This window comes from Lotus japonicus, chromosome 6 (assembly GCF_012489685.1).
Source record: "Lotus japonicus ecotype B-129 chromosome 6, LjGifu_v1.2".
Taxonomy (NCBI): domain Eukaryota; kingdom Viridiplantae; phylum Streptophyta; class Magnoliopsida; order Fabales; family Fabaceae; genus Lotus; species Lotus japonicus.
In genome coordinates, this window is record NC_080046.1 from 15,635,473 (window position 1) to 15,656,236 (window position 20,764).

Consider the following 20,764-nt stretch of genomic DNA (forward strand, 5'->3'; position numbering starts at 1 on the left):
TTTAACAGTAACAGAGCAGCTTAATTCACATTTTATGCTATACAATGTGATCATGTTAATATTAAGTTTATCAAATTTTATTTAGTTTGAATGATGAGTATGAAGTGGTTAATGATATAATTATTGGGGATTATTCAAATGTCATTTCAGGATTACTGTTGTGGCATGTTTTTGTTTGTGTTTTTCGCGCTGAAATCATCCTTAAGTTATCTTTTTAAACTTAGATTTATTAAAAGGGCTTAACTTTTTTCTGAAAGAGAAGTATCATTCTGTGGAGATTATCTAGAGATGCCCTTGATCACTCAATCTTATCTTGTTGGTTTGTTACAATTTCTTTCTTTGGGTGGTAGAGGGGGTGGAGTGTGCTTGGGTTTGTCTTAAACTCTTAAACTCCTAGGACTCTACATTTCTAGTTAAGAAAATTGAGCTAAATTGTAAACATTTTTTGTTTTTAATTAGATTTGGGTTGGAATGGTGAGTTTATGCCTGATTTTGTGAGTGTGATTGACAACAACAAAAAAATAGCCCAAAAAATCCCCAAAACGATAGGGTTCGTTCCCCATCTGTGGCAAAGGAAGGAAATCAATGTGTTGTTTCCAATGTTCTTAAAATCGGACTAGACCGACCGGTTGGACCGGGAACCGGTGTGCTGACTGGTCTGAATCATGGGCATAACCGGCGATGCAGAAAACCGGGTGTGAACCCGAGAAACTAGTCAAAACCGGCAGTTTTCCGGTTTGAGCCGGTTCAATGAAAATAGCAGTGTTAGCGTCTTTTTTGTTTCCAAATTTCATTCTACATCCTCCTTCAGCTCATGACTCACGACTCGTTGATGTAAAAATTGGAGATCTAGTGGCAGTCTCATATATGAAGAAGGAGTATTTGTGAACATGAAATTGGGGATGATAGAGAGATGGGAATAGACATCAGATATCAGACAGAGGCACAGAGCATGGGGGCGAGACTTGGAGTATTTGTGAACATGCCCAGCTTCTTTTTAACTTTTAAGTTACTTTTAAGTAAAAGTTGGGCCAAACACAATTTTTAATAAGATCTTAAAAATTAAGTTACTAATTTTTTTTCAAAGAAATATAAAAAAGTAACTTTTAAGGAAAAAGTTAAAAAAGGAAGCTTTTTTTTCTAATAAGCTGTTGAGAGTGTAAGAGTGTTGACCCTTATTCTACCTTGCAACACGTTCTCGTTTAGCCTCCATCGTTCTCATCGTCCCTCCTCTGGTATGTTTCTCTTCTCTTTTTTTTTTCTTTTCCTCTCTTCGTTGCTTTCTTTGTTTTCTGCTGTGTACGTGGCTCTTCCATGCTGGTGTGTTGGGGCTTTTTTTGTGTGTTGCGGGCTGTGTTCATCCTTATTTTTCTTGTTAGTGGGGCTGTTTCTCTTGGCTCTTGATTTTTCATTGTTGGTGGTACAAGCTGTGTTCGTTGATTTTTCATTGTTGGTTGCGAGTTGTGTTCGTCCTAGTTCTTAGTTGTTTTTTTTCTTTGTTTTGTTTGTTTGTTATTGCTATTTTGGACGATATAATATGGGGTGTTTTGTGTTTTCTTCCATATAATACTAGTCCAATCATATTGCTTCATGTATTTGAATTTTGTGTGGCCAAAATCATGCTGCTTCATGTATTTGAATTTTGATCTTTCAAGGACCAATAACTTAGCAATAGAAAAGATAAAAATCAGTCATTCATATAGTACGTAGATCTCTTCCCCAAATGAACATGTAGTAATTTACGGTTAGTAGCTTAATTTGAAAGTTGGATGACTAGTGATTTCTAATACATTGCAGCCTATGAATATCACTTTAAAAGAGGGTGTGAGTAATTCTGAATCAAGTCGGAAAAATGCAAAGTGGATACATACACTACGAAAGTTTTACTTGATCTCTGTATGGATGAAATTCGTAAGTGTGGAAAACCGGGAATATCATTTAAAAGTAAGAAATGGGAAGAAATACGTGACGAATTTGAAAAACACACCACTAATAGCTATGCCCAAAAGCAGTTGAGGAATAGGATGGATAGTTTGAGGCTTGATTGGCTTACTTGGAAACAACTACGGGGTAAAGAAACTGGCTTGGGTTGGAATAATCAGACAGGAACTATTGATGCTGATCCTGCATGGTAGGATGCTAAGATTAGAGTGAGTATTGTGAATATCCTTTACATTTGTCTGTTGAAATGTACATAGTAAAATTTGATTTTTAAAAAATCTTATGGACATGCAGGAGAATCCAAAATATGGGAAATTTAAATATCAAGGATTGGAATTCCACGATGAATTGGAATTCATTTTTTGGGAGACAGTGGCAACAAGTCAAGATGCATGGACACCGACTATGAGTGTACCGATTGAAACAGGTCCCGGAAATACAACTCCAAATGTGCCACATGAAGTTATTGATTCTGATAGTGATGATTTCAATCTTGAAGGTGATTTTAGTCCAGTGGAAACCCCTCAACCCAAAAAGAAAAGAAAGGTGTCACAAGATAACAACAACGAAGTGACAATGGCTAAGGGAAACGTTGGGACTGCAACAGCTATGTGAAAAAGTTTAGAGCGCTTAGTTGAAGCAGCAGAGAATCACAATGAAGCTGAAAAAGAAGAAACTGCTGCCATATCTCATGTCCATGGCCAGTACTCCATCCCGGAATGCATTCAAGTCTTGAAAAGTCTAAAGGAGGAAGGGCGTTTGGATATACGCCAACATAGCTATGCATTAGAATTACTTAGAGATGAACAAAATAGAGTCATTCTTATGTCCTTAACAGATTCAATGGAATCTTTGGTAGCTTGAATTTTGTTTAAGTATGTGCCGTAGGAGCATCTCTAGTCACTTGGGTGAGATTTTGCTTTATATTTTTTATAAACGTGTTTAACATTAAGACCTTGCATTGGATTTTATATTTATGAATTTGAATTATTGATATAAATGTGTATTTGCATTCGATGATGTTATTAATACATTGTTTTTAAATTGTTCTATAGATGACTTCTATTCAATCAAGTGAATATTCAAGAAAAGTTAAAAAAAGGAAATGTGCAAAGTTCTACAAAATATGTTATAGTGCAGCAGCTATTGCATGTGTATATCATGTGAAATTTTGACTGAAACAGGGTAATAGATTTGTTTATTCTCAAGGACGGAATTGGGTTCGGGAAACACTTAACACTCCAGGTGAAAGTTATAACATGTTTAGGATGAAGTCTCATGCTGTCTTGAAACTTGAATAGTTATTGGTGTCTAGGGGTTGGTTACATCCATCTAAGGAAATGACATCCTTGGAGGCACTTTCTATGTTTCTTTGGATTTGTGCACATAGTGAGACAAATAGGAATGTACAAAATAAATTTGGAAAGTCAGGAGAGACGGTAAGTAGGAAGTTTGGTGAAGTTCTGGATAGTTTATGTTTATTAGCAAAGGAAATTGTAAAGCCTCCGAATTTTAACTTTGTTGAAGTTTCAACTAAAATTAAAGATGATAGACGATTTTGGCCTTACTTTGAAGGATGTATTCGTGCTATAGATGGAACACATATACCTGCCATTGTCCCTTCCAAAGATCAAGTTCGTTTCATTGGTAGAAAGGGATATCCAACACAAAATGTCACGTTAGTGTGTAACTTTGACATGTTATTCACTTTTGTTGTTGTTGGTTGGCCTGGTACTGCACATGACACACGTATCCTTTCATCGACGATTGAAGAAATGAAAAATGTGTTTCCTCACCCTCCTGATGGTACATAAAATTCTATTTTTCTAGTATAATTTGCTATGTGCATATTTTTGTCATTGAATTTTCATACAAACTGATGATAAAATATTTTAATCTATAGGAAAGTACTATCTTGTGGATGCTGGATATCCAAATATGAAAGGTTATCTTGCACCATACAAAAGGTGAAAGATATCACATTCCTGATTTTAGAAGTGGCAGTCCAGCAGAAGGATTACAAGAGGTATTCAATCATTCACATTCTTCACTAAAAAATATCATTGAAAGAACAATTGGGGTGTGGAAGAAAAGGTGGCATATCTTATGTGATATGAGACCATATCCATTGATCAAACAACAAAAGATCATAGTTGCAACAACAGCTCTCCATAACTTCATTCGAATATGTGGTGTTGAAGATGAGGAATTAAATAGATGTGATAATGTTCCAGGATATATGGCTGAGTATGAAGGAGAAATGATTAATAATGAACATATGAGTTCATATAATCCTAGGCGAGCGTTAGATAACGCTATGGATCGAGTTCGAAACCAGATAACACTTGGATTAATAGAAAATAAAAACCATTGACATGGATTCTTTTATGGATTTGTAACTTGCAATTTTTTCGAGATTTAGAACCTGGATTTCTTGCAAAATATATTATCCTGGTGTGGTTGTATTTTTTTTGGTACTAGATATGGATATAGTTCAGTTTTTATTTAACTTAGTTTATATAATTTTTTTCAATTTATAAGTTTAACACAAAATTAAAACTTTCAAAAATATTTTATCAAACAACTTTTAAGCTATTAAAAAATGAAAACTGACAAACAGCTTTTGTCTTTTTTAAAGATCTTATTTTGAGCTTAAACTTAAAAGTAACTTAAAATCTAGAAAAAAGTTGGGCCAAACTCTATATATTTTTTGGGTCCATGTTTTTACAAACTGATGGGCTCACAGCTAGGTCTTTGTTTTAAACTGCTTTCATTGTGTCTTTACCAATGTTCTGAAAACCGGACCGATCATTAAACCGGTGGAGATTCTGGTAAGAGTCTTGTTCTGTACTAGAGAAGCTTACTTAAGGAAAGAGGAAAAAGCTAACCCTAGCAGAGCACCAAAAATGGCAAAGATGTCATAAAAGGTAAATTCTCATTAATGTTGAAAAAAGTGGTTCGTACAAGTTCATGACCTCCCCTTTTATAGAGGATGTGGACATGGTATGGACTTTTCCTATATTTGGGTCTGACAATCAGGGCCCAAATCCCTATGTATATAAGACAAATCCAAAAGAATCTTCCAGCTGGCTCGTGGGTCCTCCTGAAGTAAGGGTGAGGATATTCGTTGTGTCGTTGATTCCCGCCATGGCTGTCTTCGTTCGGTTGAATGCTCATTTTGGGCAGGCATAAGAATCCTTTATGTCCCGCCCAGTCCACATGCCCCCAAGACATGAGGCTCGGGTAAATTGAGTCGAAATGTCTTTGATATGCTTACTTCATCGCCTGCCTTCATTGTTTACCTTGTGATTTGTCGTGATATCTCCGTTCATCATGGTCGCGGTCACGTCGCCACATTTTGTTTATTCATTTCCCGCCATATTAATTTTGTTGATATGGCGCCACTTCAATGTTCATTATTACATCGCCAGTTTTATTTTAGCTGACTCGGCCTGTCCATTGGTTTGTGGATGTTCTACCGAGGCGAATCGCATTTCAATTCCCATTTCCGCGCAAAATTCCTGGGTGACATTACTTGTAAATTGGGTCCCATTGTCCATTACCAATGCCATGGGAACCCCAAATCTGCACACAATTCTTCGCCACAGAAAATTCCTGACCTTAGCGGCTGTGATAGTCGCCACTGCTTCAGCTTCTATCCATTTGGTGCAGTAATCGACCGCCACGATGATATACTTCATTTGTTCCTTTGCTACTGGGAATGGACCTAAAATGTCAGTCCCCCACATAGCGAATGGCCAAGGTGCCATCATGGTTGTTAACTCTTCCGGCGGGGCTTTATGTAAGTTAGAAAAGACTTGGCATTTTTCACATTTCTTAACATATTCCAGACAGTCCTTCTTCATTGTCGGCCAATAAAATCCTGCTCTTAAAACCTTTACTGCCAATGATCGCCTACCGATATGACTGGAGCACACTCCTTCGTGGACTTCCGCCATTATTCCCGGGGCATCCTTAGTGTCAACACATTTGAGCATAGGAGACATAATTCCCCGCCGATATAACTCACCATCCACCAGTGTGTAAAAACTAGCCTCCCTACGTTTTGCTCTCGTGTTCAGATCGTCATCCTTTGGAGGGTTCTCTAGGAAGATCTTGATTGACTCCATCCAAGAAGGCTCGCCTTCAATCACAGACTTCACTGCTTTTAACTTTATTTCTACCAAATCAATGCTTGGGCGAGGCAGGGTTTCTTGAATGACTGTTTGATAATTGCCCAATCGCCCCGTACTTGCCAATTTTGCTAACACATCAACTCTCTCATTTTGACTTCTCGGAACATGTTCTATCCTAATATTTTTGATCTCCATCATTAATCTGCGCACCACTTCCAAGTTTTTAGAAAGTTGCGGATCCTTCACTTGATACTCGCCTTTTACCTGCTTAACAACCAACTGCGAATCTCCTTTGATGAATAACTTCTGGACGCCTAACTCAATGGCTAGCCTTAAGCCGGCGATCAAAGCCTCATATTCGGATTGATTGTTGCTCGCCTTGAACTCGAATTTCAGAGATTGCTCGATGACCATTTTGTCTGGACTTTCAATAGTTATCCCAGCCCCACTTCCAGTGTCATTGGAGGATCCATCCACAGATAGGACCCATTCTCCTTGAGTTTTCTCACCTTCCGTGGGTGTTAATTCCGCCACGAAGTCGATCAAAATTTGGATTGTAACTTGGCCCCTTGGCTCGTATTGTATATCATATTCTGATAACTCAACTGACCAGCTGACCAATCGCCCTGATAAATCAGGCTTCTAGAGTACCTGCCTTAAGGGAACATCGGTTTTAACCTTGACTTGGAAACTTTGAAAATATGGCCTAAGGCGCCTCGCTGTTTTCAGAATTGCCAAAGCCACCTTTTCAATTTTTTGGTACCGCAATTCCGCCCCCTAAAAAGTATGGCTCACAAAATATATAACCTTCTGCTTTTTTCCTTCTTCCTGGAGCAACACCGTACTCACCGCCTTGTCAGTGACTGCTAAGTAAAGTATCAAAGGAACGCCTGGCGTTGGCTTGGAGAGTACTGGTAGCGTTGCTAATGTTTCTTTTCAACTTGGTAAAAGCTTGTTCGCATGCCTCTGTCCATTGAAACTTCGAATTCTTTTTTAAACAGGTGAAGAATGGGGCCGCTTTGTCACCCGCCATTGGCAAAAAACGTGATAAGGCGGCCATTCGTCCTGTTAAATGTTGAACCTCCTTTACACTTGTTGGGCTTTTCATTTCCAAGATCGCCTTCCCCTTATCAGGATTCACTTCTATCCCCCTTGATGTTAACATGAAACCCAGGAACTTTCCCCCCTGAATCCCAAAAGAACACTTCTCGGGATTTAACTTCATTCTATATGTTCTTAATTGAGCAAACGCTTCCTTTAGATCATCGTCGTGGTCACCAGCCCTGGCCGACTTAACGATCATGTCATCCACATATACCTCCATATTCCTGCCTACTTGTCTGGAAAATTTTTTATCCATGAGCCGTTGGTACGTAGCTCCTGCATTCTTCAAACCAAAAGGCATTGTCTTGTAACAATAATTCGCCTGATTAGTCATGAATGCTGTACTTTCCTCGTCTGAGGGATGCATCATAATTTGATTATAGCCTGAATAAGCATCCATGTGACTTAAAAGTTCATTTCCAGAAGCTCCATCCACAAGCTTATCCACATTGGGAAGTGGATACGAATCTTTAGGACACACTTTGTTCAAACTTGTGTAGTCCGTGCACATTCGCCATTTCCCATTGGCCTTCTTGACCATTACAACATTGGCGAGCCAAGTTGGGTACTGCACCTCACGGATGAAGCGAGCCTTGATTAGTTTCTCAGTCTCCAGTTGCACCGCCTTATTCTTTTCATCACTCATTCTTCGCCTTGGCTGGATGACTGGTGTCGCCCCAGGTCGTATGGCCAGTTTATGAGTGATCACATTGGGGTCAATCCCTGGCACATCATTGATGGTCCATGCAAAGAGATCCAAATTATCACCTAGAAGGGCGATCAATCTTTTCTCTTGCTCCTTCGTTAAACTGCTACCAATCTTTAAAAACTTATCCTTGATTTGCACCTGCTTGGTTTCTTCCAGAGGTTGTGGGCGAAAATCATCAGCATCGTCTCTTGGGTCTAGACTAAATCCTTCTTGTGGAAAGATTTCTGTAATTCGGTGGCTTTCCTTGGCGGCCTTTCGCCCATAGAGCGCCACACTTCTTAGATAACACTCTCTTGCTGTGTTCTGGTCTACGCGCAGTATCCCGACCTTCCCATTGCAGGCTGGATATTTGACAGTTAAGTGAGCAGTTGAAATGACAGCGCATAACTTGTTGAGGGTATCTCGCCCCAGGAGTACATTGTAATTGGCTCTACACGCCAAGACTAAGTACTTCACCTGAAATTTCTTAACGAACTCTCCTTCTCCAAAGGCAGTTGGTATTTCCACGTATCCCCGCACATTGACACGGTACCCTGTAAATCCCACCAAGGTTCCTTTATATGGTTTCAAGTCTGATTCCTTCAACCCCAGGCGATCAAAGGCATTTCCATAAATGATGTCCGCCGAAGATCCCTGGTCTAAAAACACTTTTTTCGTCATGTAATTGTTAACCCTGATTGTTACTACAATTGAGTCGTTGTCATGGGGAATAACATGCGCAAAATCCTGAGGGGTAAATATAATGGGAGAGTGATTCAACCAACATTCGCCCTCGTACGCCTCATGTACTGAGTGTACTGCCGCCACATAACGCTTTCTAGCCTTGCTTGAAATTGCACCCCCTCCAAATCCTCCCGCAATGGATGAGCATTCCCCAACAGGATCGCCCAACTCTTCAACTATCTCCTTTCCCTTGCCTTTGTCCCCTTGTATTATCTTAGCGGCCTCTGGTGTTGTTGTGTCTTTAACAAAATTTGCTAAATGGCCAGCCTTGATCAGGCGATCAATTTCCCGCCTCAAGTTCCAACAATTATCCGTGGTATGCCCCAACGCTTTGTGGTACTCACACCATCTATTTGTATCCACATTAGGTGGCGGCCGCCGAGGCGGCGGTGGATACTGCACAACATTTGTCTGCCCAACTGCTTTTAAAATGGTACTTAGGGGAGCATTCAACTTAGTAAGTGGAACTGGAGCTGGCGAGGCACCATGCTGGCCAGTTGAGGCCGCAGTGGGGCCTTGGGAATTTCTGTGCCATGTATTTTGAAATCCAGGTTTGGAGTTTTGATATGGTCCAGGTCTTGGTATACGCGGAGTTTGTGCTACCCTGGTTTCCTTCCCCGCCTTGAGTTTTTCCTATGGAACACCGCCAGATTGGGCCTGCTTGCGCCCTTCCTCCCTCTCTTGTTTTTTCTGATCATCTTGTTCAATTAGGATGAATTCCTGAACGCGAGCGCGAAGATCCATCATGTCCCTCGCTGGTCGCCTCGTTAAGTCCCGATTCAAATCTCCTGCCCTAAGGCCATTTTTGAAAGACGCCAAGCATACATCCGGGTTATCCTCCTCCAACTGAACCACCATCTTACTGAAGCGTGCCATGTAGGTTTTTAATTTCTCCCCTGGCTGCTGATGTATGCTGATGAGATCAAACATTGTTGTTTTTGTAGTTTTGTTGGCGGAGAATTGAGTCAGGAACTTGGTAGACAGATCAGTAAAATTGTCAATGGAGAAAGGCGGTTGTCTGATGAACCACTGCATCGCCATTCCTTTGAATGTTGAAGGAAATAGTCTGCACTTCACCGCGTCCGTTGCCCCACCAATTACCATTTTGGTGTTAAAATATCTCAGATGTTCCATGGGATCAGAGTCGCCTGAGAAGGCGTCTAATGCCATTGTTTGTAGATGCTTTGGTATGTCCACCTTGGTAATGGCTGGAACAAAAGGTTGAAATTCGACTACGTCCTCTGCCTCAAGACGTTGTCCTTGCTTAAAATCTTGCCTCTGAGTTAGATACTCGACTTGGGCTTGTAACTGCTCGTTTTGGGTTTGCACCTTCTGCAAAGTATCTAACATTTGTTGCAAAGCCGCGGGCGTGATACCCGTCACTACTTCCTGCGTTTTCCGTGGAGCACTGGTTTTAGGGTCTTCTAAGTTCACATATTCAGGCGGCGTTGATCGTCGCCTGACACCTGGATCTGACTTGGCTATCAGATCTGAAGGTTTTTTCGGAGCTACGTTCACCAGCGACGCTGGCGACTGCGCCACTTAGTGGACCCCCTCCGAGGAAGCCTCCTGCTCTTGCTCGTGAAGCATAGGACGATTGTTGTCTCGTCCGCCGCCGCGGCCGCCGTGACGTCCACCACCTCTCCGGCAATGATCACGGCGACCCACGCCGCATGAACGAGTCTCCATGAGTCGTAACTCCCACCTTCTCCGTCACTGGTAGATCTAGGTTAGAGCCACAGACGGCGCCAATGTTCTGTACTAGAGAAGCTTACGTAAGGAGAGAGGAAAAAGCTAACCCTAGCAGAGCACCAAAAATGGCAAAGATGTCATAAAAGGTAAATTCTCATTAATGTTGAAAAAAGTGGTTTGTACAAGTTCATGACCTCCCCTTTTATAGAGGGTGTGGTCATGGTATGGACTTTTCCTATATTTGGGCCTGACAATCAGGGCCCAAATCCCTATGTATATAAGACAAATCCAAAAGAATCTTCCAGCTGGTTCGTGGGTCCTCCTGAAGTAAGGGTGAGGATATTCGTTGTGTCGTTGATTCCCGCCATGACTGTCTTCGTTCGGTTGCATGCTCATTTTGGGCGAGCATATGAATCCTTTATATCCCGCCCAGTCCAAGTCTCCCCCAAAATAAGGTAGATTTGTTTTACCTCCCTTGCGCTCATGAACAAAACAAGAAGTTTATATTCTCTCTTTCCCTTTCTTCCATGCCTCCAATCTTCTTAACCAAACATGGTAAGAGTCTTCCCTCCTCTTCTTTGAAACAAATACTTCCTTCGAGAATTTCAATTGGTGGAGATTATTAGAAATTTAGAATTTAAACCATTGTGCTGGTAGTTGTTATTTCAAATAAAAAGGCTGTGACTATCAGGCCCGACTCATATCTGACTCAGATCATATTTATCTCATAAGAAAATTCCAAAACCATGGGAGATAAGTAGGCATGGCATCGGGTAGGGTCGGGTGCGGGTTTCACCCTGCCCAAACCCGAACCCGAAATGACAAACCCGAACCCGAACCCGAACCCAAACCCAAACAAGTTTCGGGTACACGCCCACACCCACACCCGCACCCGATGGGTTTCGGGTTTCCACACCCGAACCCGAAACCCGTTGAGAACATGTACAATTTATTTTTTTAACCAACATGTACAGCTCAATAAACTACATTTTGGAAAAGAAAAAAAGCTAATAAGTAATTGTTCTCATTTCCCACCCTTGATTCATAAAAACCTTTTCTCATTTCCTAACTAATATATATATATATAAAGCTATTTATGTAAATTGAGGCATATAATCGGGTTTCGGGCAAACCCGAACATAGGTTTTATAATCGGGTAAAACCCGAACCCAAACCCAGTCAACTCGGGTTTCACCCGTCAAACCGGGTCGGGTCGGGTCGGGTACCGTGGGTTCGGGCCCCACTGCCATGCCTAGAGATAAGGAGACCATGCCTAAATCCCACTTGGCATCTCTATCTCTGTGGTTCACGGCCAAGTCCAAATTTGAGGCCTTCACAAATCTACGTGCCAAAGTCATGAAACGCTCAATATTCATCTCAATTTATTGTGACCACGTTAATTACGTGAAAAATAAAAATAGTGTACTATATTTTAGCTGTATTTTATGGAGTGCAAAAAAATAATGATTATGTCGACGCATGTGGACTTAATTAGTAATATTGTGGATTTGATTTTCACTATTTTTCATGTGAGATTGTATTGGTGAACAATCGATAAGTAACTCGTAACTCGATAACCATCTATTTCAAAAGCAAGTCTCGACACGTAATGGTGATTGGAGCCGATCGGACAGACTTTAAAAATAACATAAAGATTATGCAATATTTGTTGTAAGGCTGAAATTCAACCACTGCTTGTTTCATTGTTTATGTCACTGAATGAAAAGTGAGGTGACCAAAGTTCACTAGTTTGTTCATCATCATCACAAGGTTCCATTGAAGGGAGATGAAGCCTCACACTCAGGCTTCATTCGCCACCGGCCCGCCGCACGTGACCTATTTTCGTCGCGCACGTGCCTCGCCATCCAAGACTCATCTTCCGCTGCCGCACCACGAAGTCCGGCGCGTTTGGACCGCCAAACGCCGCCGTGTCAGCTTATCCGTCCGCCACCCGAACCGCGTCGTCGCCGCATGGAAACCCGAACATTCCGACCGGAGCGAGAGGGAAGACTCCGTCGAGCCAACAACGGATAGTGCTCGAGCTCGAAGCAGCCGGCGAGGCGTCCTGGTCGCGCCGTTCCTGGCCGCCGGCGCGTCGTTTCTGCTCTCCGCAGCGAGAGCGGAAGAGAAATCGCCGCCACCATCTCCGTCGCCGACACCGTCGTCTCCGGCGGCGGCGGAATTGACGGCTGTGAAACCGGACGAGGAGAAGAAGAAAGAGGAACCGGCGGAAGTGGTGACGTCGAGGATTTACGACGCGACGGCGATAGGGGAACCGTTGGCGATAGGGAAGGAGAAAGGGAAAGTGTGGGAGAAGTTGATGAATTCTCGAGTGGTTTATTTGGGGGAAGCGGAGCAGGTTCCGGTTCGTGATGACAAGGAATTGGAGCTTGAGATTGTGAAGAATTTGCAGAGGCGTTGTGTTGAGAAAGAAAAGCGATTGTCTTTGGCTCTTGAAGCTTTTCCCTCTGATCTTCAGGAACCACTCAATCAGTACTTGGATAAGAAGTAATCCTTTGACTTTGAATTTGAATTTTGCTATTCTTTTCAGTGTTCAATTAGCATGATAGATTGATAGCTAAGTTTCTAAGTACCAATTTGCTTCCATAGCCTCTTGCATGAATCAATTGTTATCTATTATCTTAGATATAGTGTTTAGCATAAAACTGTTGAATTGTCAATCTATATTGTAATAGTTGGTCAAAATTTCACATAGGTTAGCTATGGATTTCTGACTGTTTTTCATTTTCTAACTAGTTTTCTTGTAAACTCATCTCTTTCGCATTGGTTAGGTTGCTTCCCATGATTCTGAATTACTTATATGATAACTTGACTTACATGGCAGGATAGATGGAGAAACTTTGAAGACTTATACAGGGCATTGGCCGCCTGAACGATGGCAGGAGTATGAACCTATTCTTAGTTACTGCCTTGAAAATGGAATTCGACTTGTAGCTTGCGGTACTCCACTGAAGGTACGCTAACATTTTCATCCTCACTGATGAAGATCCTTTGAATGTTCATTTTGTCTCTGAAATTTAGAATGTTGACTAAAGTAGAACTGAAAAGTACTATATTAGACACTCAATGCTACATGCCAAATTGACTTACAATAGGTGCACTTGGAAGGCACAATAAAGAGGAGTCTACAAGGATTTTAATTGCATTATGAGATTTAACCTAATCAAGAAAAGACAAGCCCTGAATTAGAAGGGAATTAAGAATAGTCAAGGTTCCCAAATCAATAATTCAGATTTTTTTTAGAAGATTATGGAAACTAGCCTCTGGTGGTTTGGTCATATCATGATATAAGAACAAATTGTATGTAAAAAGGGTGAAGTACTGAGAAACCTTTAGGAGCATTAAGTTGTCCTGGATTAAATGGTTTACTAAATTTTTGGTATTTCATAGAGAAAATTGGTTTCAGTTGATCCATATAGCCAATTTGAACCAGTCTGAATAGGCTCAATTCTTTTATACCTAGATCAACACATAAGAATGATAATTAGGAATTGACAGTTTTCTCTTCAACAGATCTTAAGGACTGTCCAGGCAGAAGGAATTCGTGGTCTTACAAAGGCTGAACGTAAATTATATGCACCTCCAGCTGGTTCAGGCTTCATATCTGGCTTTACTTCTATCTCGCGTAGATCTTTACTCGATAGCACTCCAAATCTGTCTTTTCCTTTTGGTCCTAGCTCATACCTATCTGCACAGGCTAGAGTAGTTGATGAGTATACTATGTCCCAGATTATCTTACAAAATGTGCTTGATGGAGGAGCAAATGGTATGTTATTAGTTGTGACTGGTGCGAGCCATGTTACATATGGATCTAGAGGAACTGGAGTGCCAGCAAGAATTTCAAGAAAAATACAAAAGAAAAACCAAGTAGTCATATTACTTGATCCTGAGAGGCAATTCATTCGCAGAGAGGGAGAAGTTCCAGTTGCTGATTTTTTGTGGTATTCTGCTGCCAGACCCTGTAATAGAAATTGCTTTGACCGTGCTGAGATTGCTCGGGTTATGAATGCTGCTGGGCAGAGGCGAGATGCCCTCCCACAGGTTAGCAAACCATTACATTCACTCATTTCTCTGACTGTTACTTTTCTTGCTCTGTAGAACGGTAGAACCCCACCCAACCCCCTTTTCTCCTTCAAAATTTTAGCCTTTTGTGTTCTCTTATTATCCATTTTGGTGATACAAACCTGAGAGATTTTTCATGCTACCATGTGTCACTTATCAGTGCTATTTTGCATATTACCATCTATCTTGCATCTGTCAGCTTTTAAATTTTTTAGATTAATATATTTTAGTTACTTCATAGCCATTTTATCCCTTTTAATCGAATCTTTGTTTGGTGTTACCTGACACAAATTACGCATCTGAACCTATTTGTGGGGGCGTTTCACTTAAATACGTAACATTTCATAGTACTTTCTCTCGGTTCTTTCAAGTTCAGATTTATTGCACCTATTATAGAAGGAAATGAAAACTTTGGGATGGGTAGCTTGTGATAATGAAGTCTGTATTTCTTTGATTTTTCAAAAAATAAACTATCTCTGTTCAATAATTCGCATACATGGATCCCAAGTTTTTCAAGATTGTAAATGTGCAATCAGTAGTGAATAGTGATACCAAGTGAACGTTGGTTGCATACTTGTATTTGATGATTAGGTAGTTTGTGTGTTTCTAGTTCTTTCTTCTTTATACTTGTTCAAACTTTTATGTAAACACCCTTTAGACAGTATGGCAATAATGTCCTTTCGGTTTCAGGATCTTCAAAAGGGAATTGATCTTGGTTTAGTATCACCAGAGGTTTTGCAAAACTTCTTTGATCTTGAGAAGTATCCTCTGATTTCAGAACTCACACACCGTTTCCAGGTAGATTTGCATTTAAAAATGAAACCTCTTGCTTTACTTTTTCATCATGAGAATATTTCCTCTCATTGTTCCTTTCCCATTCCTTCCTTTTGATCTGGTTCTTCTTTATACAGGGTTTCAGGGAAAGATTGTTGGCAGATCCCAAATTCTTGCATAGATTAGCCATAGAAGAAGCTATTTCAATAACAACTACATTAATAGCACAGTATGAAAAGCGGAAAGAAAACTTTTTCCAAGAGCTTGACTATGTTATTACGGATACTGTTCGAGGATCAGTTGTTGATTTCTTTACAGTGTGGCTCCCTGCACCAACGTTGTCATTCCTTTCATATGCTGATGAGACGAATGCACCTGATAACCTTAATTCTCTAATAGGTCTTCTTGGTTCTATCCCTGACAATGCATTTCAAAAGAATCCAGCAGGGACAAACTGGGATCTCAACCATCGAGTTGCATCAGTTGTATTTGGTGGTATAAAGCTAGCTAGTGTTGGATTTGTTTCAAGCATAGGAGCCGTGGCTTCATCAAATTCTCTGTATGCATTTCGTAAATTCCTTAATCCAGCCGCTTTCACGAATCAGCAGATTGTAAGGTCACCAATACTTAAAACAGCACTCGTTTATGCATGCTTTCTTGGACTATCTGCAAATCTCCGTTATCAGGTATGTGGGGAACCTGTATGTTAAATTTAAATTTCTTGCTGCAACTAACATATGAAAAAAGACTTTAGAGATTAAAGACTATTGGACCTAGTTTCTAGGAAATGGCATCTATATTATCACTTTGATGGTTTTTTTTAATATATGATTATTGAAGCAGGAACATGTAATACAATTGGGAAATTTAAGTGTGTTGACATTTGAAACCAGGACATGACCAACTGTTCTTGAATAAATAGCCCTCGAATTAGCATAATCAAAATATTGGACAGTAATGTAGTTTGCTTCTTATCTCATTGATACCTTTTAAAATAATTCTGAGAGAAATTGTTAGTTCAGTAATAACTATTTTTGTCTTGTTAACTTTCTCCTTCTTTTTACTTCATCAGCTTTTCTGTCTGCTGGATGATTTAGTGAGAAATTTTTCTTTGTCAAAATTGGATTTCTTGTTCTCTGGTTATACCATTGGTTATATCATATTGTACCGTAAATTTTCATTCATTTAAGGTCTTCTACTTCTTCTTTATCTATATGAATACTGAATTTTCAACATTTTTGTTATGCAGATAATTGCAGGGGTAGTCGAGCATCGCATTTCTGATCAGTTTGCTTCCCAAACATTTCTTGTGAATATGCTTTCTTTTGTATCACGGACAATCAATTCATATTGGGGCACCCAGGTCAGATTATTTATTCTTATTTGTATCTGCTTTGTTTCATTTTCATAGTTCTCAATGCTCACAATCTCCTCTTAAGTAAACCATTTCATTTATATATATGATCGAAAACTATAAATTCTTTTCTATAATGAACAAGGATGGCAATTGGATCCTGAAGACAATTATAAAGTTGGGAGAATTTGTTTTTGAAAGTGATAAATCATTCAAAATAAATTTTTGAAGCCGAGCATAAATTAGTTTAATGTGATTCATTCATCTACATATAAATTTCAAAAATTGACTAGGATTTTCCAAATTTGATTTTTTTCGGTAAATTGTTGCAGCAATGGATTGACCTTGCACGCTATACGGGACTGCAAGTCAGAAAGACAGAGTCACTAGATTCACCAGGGTCACCTACATCAGATACTCCAAGTCAAGCTGCAGTTTTATGCAACGAAACAGAAGAAGCTAGCATTGATGAGCCTAAAAAGTAAATGAGGTGTAAATATTCCTGCGACACTTTCTTAGTAATTTGCATTTTGCACTATTTTTTTGAATAGCTGGTTAAATAGGCACAAAGGAATAGGTTTTTCTTTTCATAATAATCTCTCTCCCCCCCCCCCCGCGCTCTCTTTCTCGATGAGTCTGTTTACAATTCTTTATTTGCTGAATTGTATATTTTTTTTTCAATATATACCCCCCTTCCCAATTCAGTGAATGTAATAGTTTTTGGGTCTTCAGTTACATAAGAAAAGTATGGAAGATGTGTGTTTTTTATCTATTAAGGTGTACTAATGTTGTAAGGGCTCAGTTCAAGTCGAAACCAAAAAAGTTAACGCCTGTTTAGTTACAAGGATATCTCTTGGTAAGCATTTCTAAAATGGTGTAAAAAATAGGTGCACTTGTATTTGGACTTTCTGATATGGAGTTTAAAGTTTGGAGATCTACAAAGATATAGTATTATTATGAAGTCAAGAACCATCATATTGATCTCCAGTAATCACTTTTGAGTAATTTTGGGTTATTTCTCTATAATTTGCAAGGGAATACATGTTCACTGCTTAGATTCCATTGATTGGAAGCCTAGAGGGTGCGTGTCAAGATCCTAGACGATCACAGGGTAGTGTTGTGATTTATATATTGCTAGGAGAGGAGATACTTGAGATTTGGCATGAAATCATGAATCCAGTATGGTGAAACCAACTGGATTTTGTAAATGGTGATTAAATATCTGTCTTTTGAGTTTCTGAAATTACTGAGAATGTACTGTGATTCTGTGAACCAGAAAGCTTGAGCCTTGAACCCCTTTATTACAAGTGATTGAACAATAGAATGTTTGAAATACAGTTCATGAATATATCTTCGGCGGCATATGGCATATGGCATATTATGCATTAACTTTCAGTCTTTCTGGACCCTGCTACTCATCTATACTTTGAATCAGCTTCTCTTTAACTTTGTATAAGGCTTGTTCAAGGTTTTCCAGCTGCATATGTTTCACAACTCATCAGTGTATTGAGTTACTTGGTTTCATAATTTAAGTGTTATTTTCATGATGCTTATTTGGAAATAACCAATTCGCTAGCAGTTCATTACCTCTTGTCTGGCAAATCTGTTATGCACGAATAATCCACTATACAGATCATAACTGCTTCCCATGACAGTATCCTTCTGCAAGTGATTTTTTTATGTTACAAGAACACATCAATTATACCATTCCTATTTGTGTAAAAAAAATAAAGAAATGATAGCTTTTGGAGGAAGTATTCAAAAGAAAGAAAAATATATGAAGTTTACCACTTGAATGAGTGCCTGAAAGCCCTTGGTGTCAACAGGTGTGGGTTTAATATCCATTTCACCTAATGCCCTGGTAAAGACACCAAAAGTTGCTGCTAGTGAGCATTTATTCAAAATTTTAAATGCTTTTCTGGTTGTTTAGGTATGTAGAAGGCTTCATACCTGCCTATTGTGTGTGTGATAAATTGACTCTTCGCAGCTGCTTTATCATGTTCCTCACAGGTCATTTCTACCATTTTGCAACCCTGCGCAAAACTAAAAGTTGCAAATTTACCTACCTTAAAGCTGAAATCAATTTCAGTGAGAAGCTTCTGTGAGTGACAAAATTAATTCCGAGGAAAATAAGCTGATCCAACCTACCTCTGTTGCAAAAATCTGAAGGTATTTAAAGCAGGTAGCTTCATCTCGTATTCTAACTTTATCAAACATGAAAGTGAGATCTGTCCACCCATTCTTGCCACTCACGGGTCCAAACATTGGGTGGGTGCAGAGTATGTCTGACTCCTCTGGCAACACCTTAACAAACAAAGACAAAAACAAACCGCTGCAATTGAAACTAAAGTACAAGTAAACTAAAAGCACTGGCGTGGCTAATATAACTGCGTACTTTAAGCAGAACGTCCTTTGGGTGCTCTTTGACTGAAAGTACATCAACAAACAGCGTTGGTCGCTTCAGACGATCTAGTGGCATTGACCCGACAACCTCAGACAGCGACAAGATCGATGTGCATAACAAGATGACATCCATGCCAGCATCGAGGAATGCAGTGACATCCCTGCCGTGTTTGATATATGTAAGAAGAAAGAGATATAAAGAAAATTGATGTGTCTGTTGCATATATGCACTATTACAATAAATGAAATGGTTGATTATGAGGGAATAGATGTTCAGTTCTGGATCCCTTTGTTTATTATGTATGCATGCAGATGCAAGATTGATTTAGTTACCTGAAAAAATGGATGCCCAATTGGTGACAGAGTTGAGAGTAATCTGTTCGAGAAGTTGCCATTAAAGTGTGGCCTTGTTTGATCATTGTCTTTGCAAGAAATTGGCCAAAAGTGCCAAACCCAACTATGCCAATTTTCAGAGATTGTGATGAAGATGATGAGGAGGAGGAGGAGGAGGTTGACATGGTTGAAAAACAGATATGATGAGGAAAACAACACGGTTTGCTAGCTCTAACTGGAGGCGGCTATGATATGAGAACCATTCATTTAGGGTGAACGCAACAAGGTCTATTTAAAGTTTAATTTCTCTTGTCTGTTTCAAGAGCCGAAACTTGAAAGTTACAACTGCTAGCTACTCAACGACATCGCACAATTAATTTTGCGTCAAGTTTCAATTCTTGATTCTTAACGCGGCAAGCAATCCACGAATAAAGGAAATAATGCTTAAAGTTTTTTTTTGAAAGGAATAATGCTTAAAGTTGAATAAACTTTAATTAGACAAATTTTTTTGAAACTTTTAATTAGACGAATTAGTGCTTCAAATTTGTCATGTGAGCATCATTTTCATCGATAAAATAGTAACTGAGGAATTTTATGTGGGGTGTTTACTGTTCAGGGATTAATATTAGGGTTAATTAAGCTTTTGGTCTTGGAAAAATAGAGTCGGTCCAAATATAGTCTCTCATCGGAATTATGTTGCTAAATCATCCTTAGAGCATCTCCAATGGGAGTATGTAATGTTAAATACATACTCTCACCAATATCTATTACCATTGGAGCATATTTTTAATTCTAACATGACTAGTGAGGGTATGTTTTTTTTTTTGATAGGCAATGACTAGTGAGGGTATGTGAGAGTAGACACTCAATTTAGTCATGAAAAGTGTGTTTGCATTTACTATTGCTTAATGTAAAAGGTTTAAATAAAATTTGCCATTAATAAAATAATTTTTTTATATAAACTTTTAAGAGTTTTTGAATTGGAGTAAAAATTAATAAAATGATATAGATGATGTGACATTATTGGAAGTTGTAAAAAGTAAAATGTAAATACTTTAATAAATATCATAGTTAAAGATGCTCTTAATATTTAGGAAATAGGTGATTTTGATTTTAGCTGAAATCTAAACTCTAAAAGCTTTATCAATTATCACCACTCACCACCGTGCCTATGTGACACTAACACAAGATTTAAAAAAAAAAAAAATAGACACTAACACAAAGCTTATGTGCATTTTAAATATATTTTTCAATTGAATCTTAATTTTTACATATATATAATTAAATAATTGATGGGTTTGCCGGAAGAAAGAGGAGAAGAGAGGGAGGTGGGACATTGGGGTTGTGTGGTGGTGGGGGATTGGGTTTGCACTGGGGCCGGGGTCGGTGTTGAGGTTGCTGTGGGCGGGGGATTAGGTTTTGTTTGATTAATATTTTGAATTTATGTATTTTTTTTGGGTTGTTATTGTTGTTGTTTAGGATGAAGATGACGGGAAAAGAATGATTAAAATT

General features: G+C 39.3%; 2 protein-coding genes and 1 pseudogene across 2 annotated transcripts; 2 read left to right on the forward strand and 1 right to left on the reverse strand.

Moving 5' to 3' along the window:
- The first annotated feature begins 665 nt into the window (after positions 1 to 665).
- On the forward strand, positions 666 to 3,912 carry LOC130724991 (uncharacterized; annotated as a pseudogene).
- Positions 3,913 to 11,924: 8,012 nt separating this feature from the next.
- Positions 11,925 to 19,083, forward strand: LOC130722195 (protein RETICULATA-RELATED 5, chloroplastic-like). Its single transcript, XM_057572852.1, has 7 exons — positions 11,925 to 12,813; positions 13,151 to 13,280; positions 13,840 to 14,367; positions 15,079 to 15,186; positions 15,300 to 15,848; positions 16,412 to 16,525; positions 16,849 to 19,083. The coding sequence occupies exons 1-7, from the start codon at positions 12,092 to 12,094 to the stop codon at positions 16,999 to 17,001; spliced, it is 2,304 nt and encodes a 767-aa protein (XP_057428835.1). The 5' UTR covers positions 11,925 to 12,091; the 3' UTR covers positions 17,002 to 19,083.
- LOC130722196 (arogenate dehydrogenase 2, chloroplastic-like) lies at positions 17,780 to 19,565 on the reverse strand. The gene is made up of 7 exons (XM_057572853.1): positions 19,253 to 19,565; positions 18,912 to 19,080; positions 18,665 to 18,820; positions 18,467 to 18,549; positions 18,305 to 18,374; positions 18,104 to 18,178; positions 17,780 to 17,993 (listed from the first exon to the last, which is right to left on the reverse strand). Exons 1-7 carry the CDS (start codon positions 19,435 to 19,437, stop codon positions 17,928 to 17,930), a joined length of 804 nt encoding a protein of 267 aa, XP_057428836.1. The 5' UTR covers positions 19,438 to 19,565; the 3' UTR covers positions 17,780 to 17,927.
- Positions 19,566 to 20,764: the final 1,199 nt, after the last annotated feature.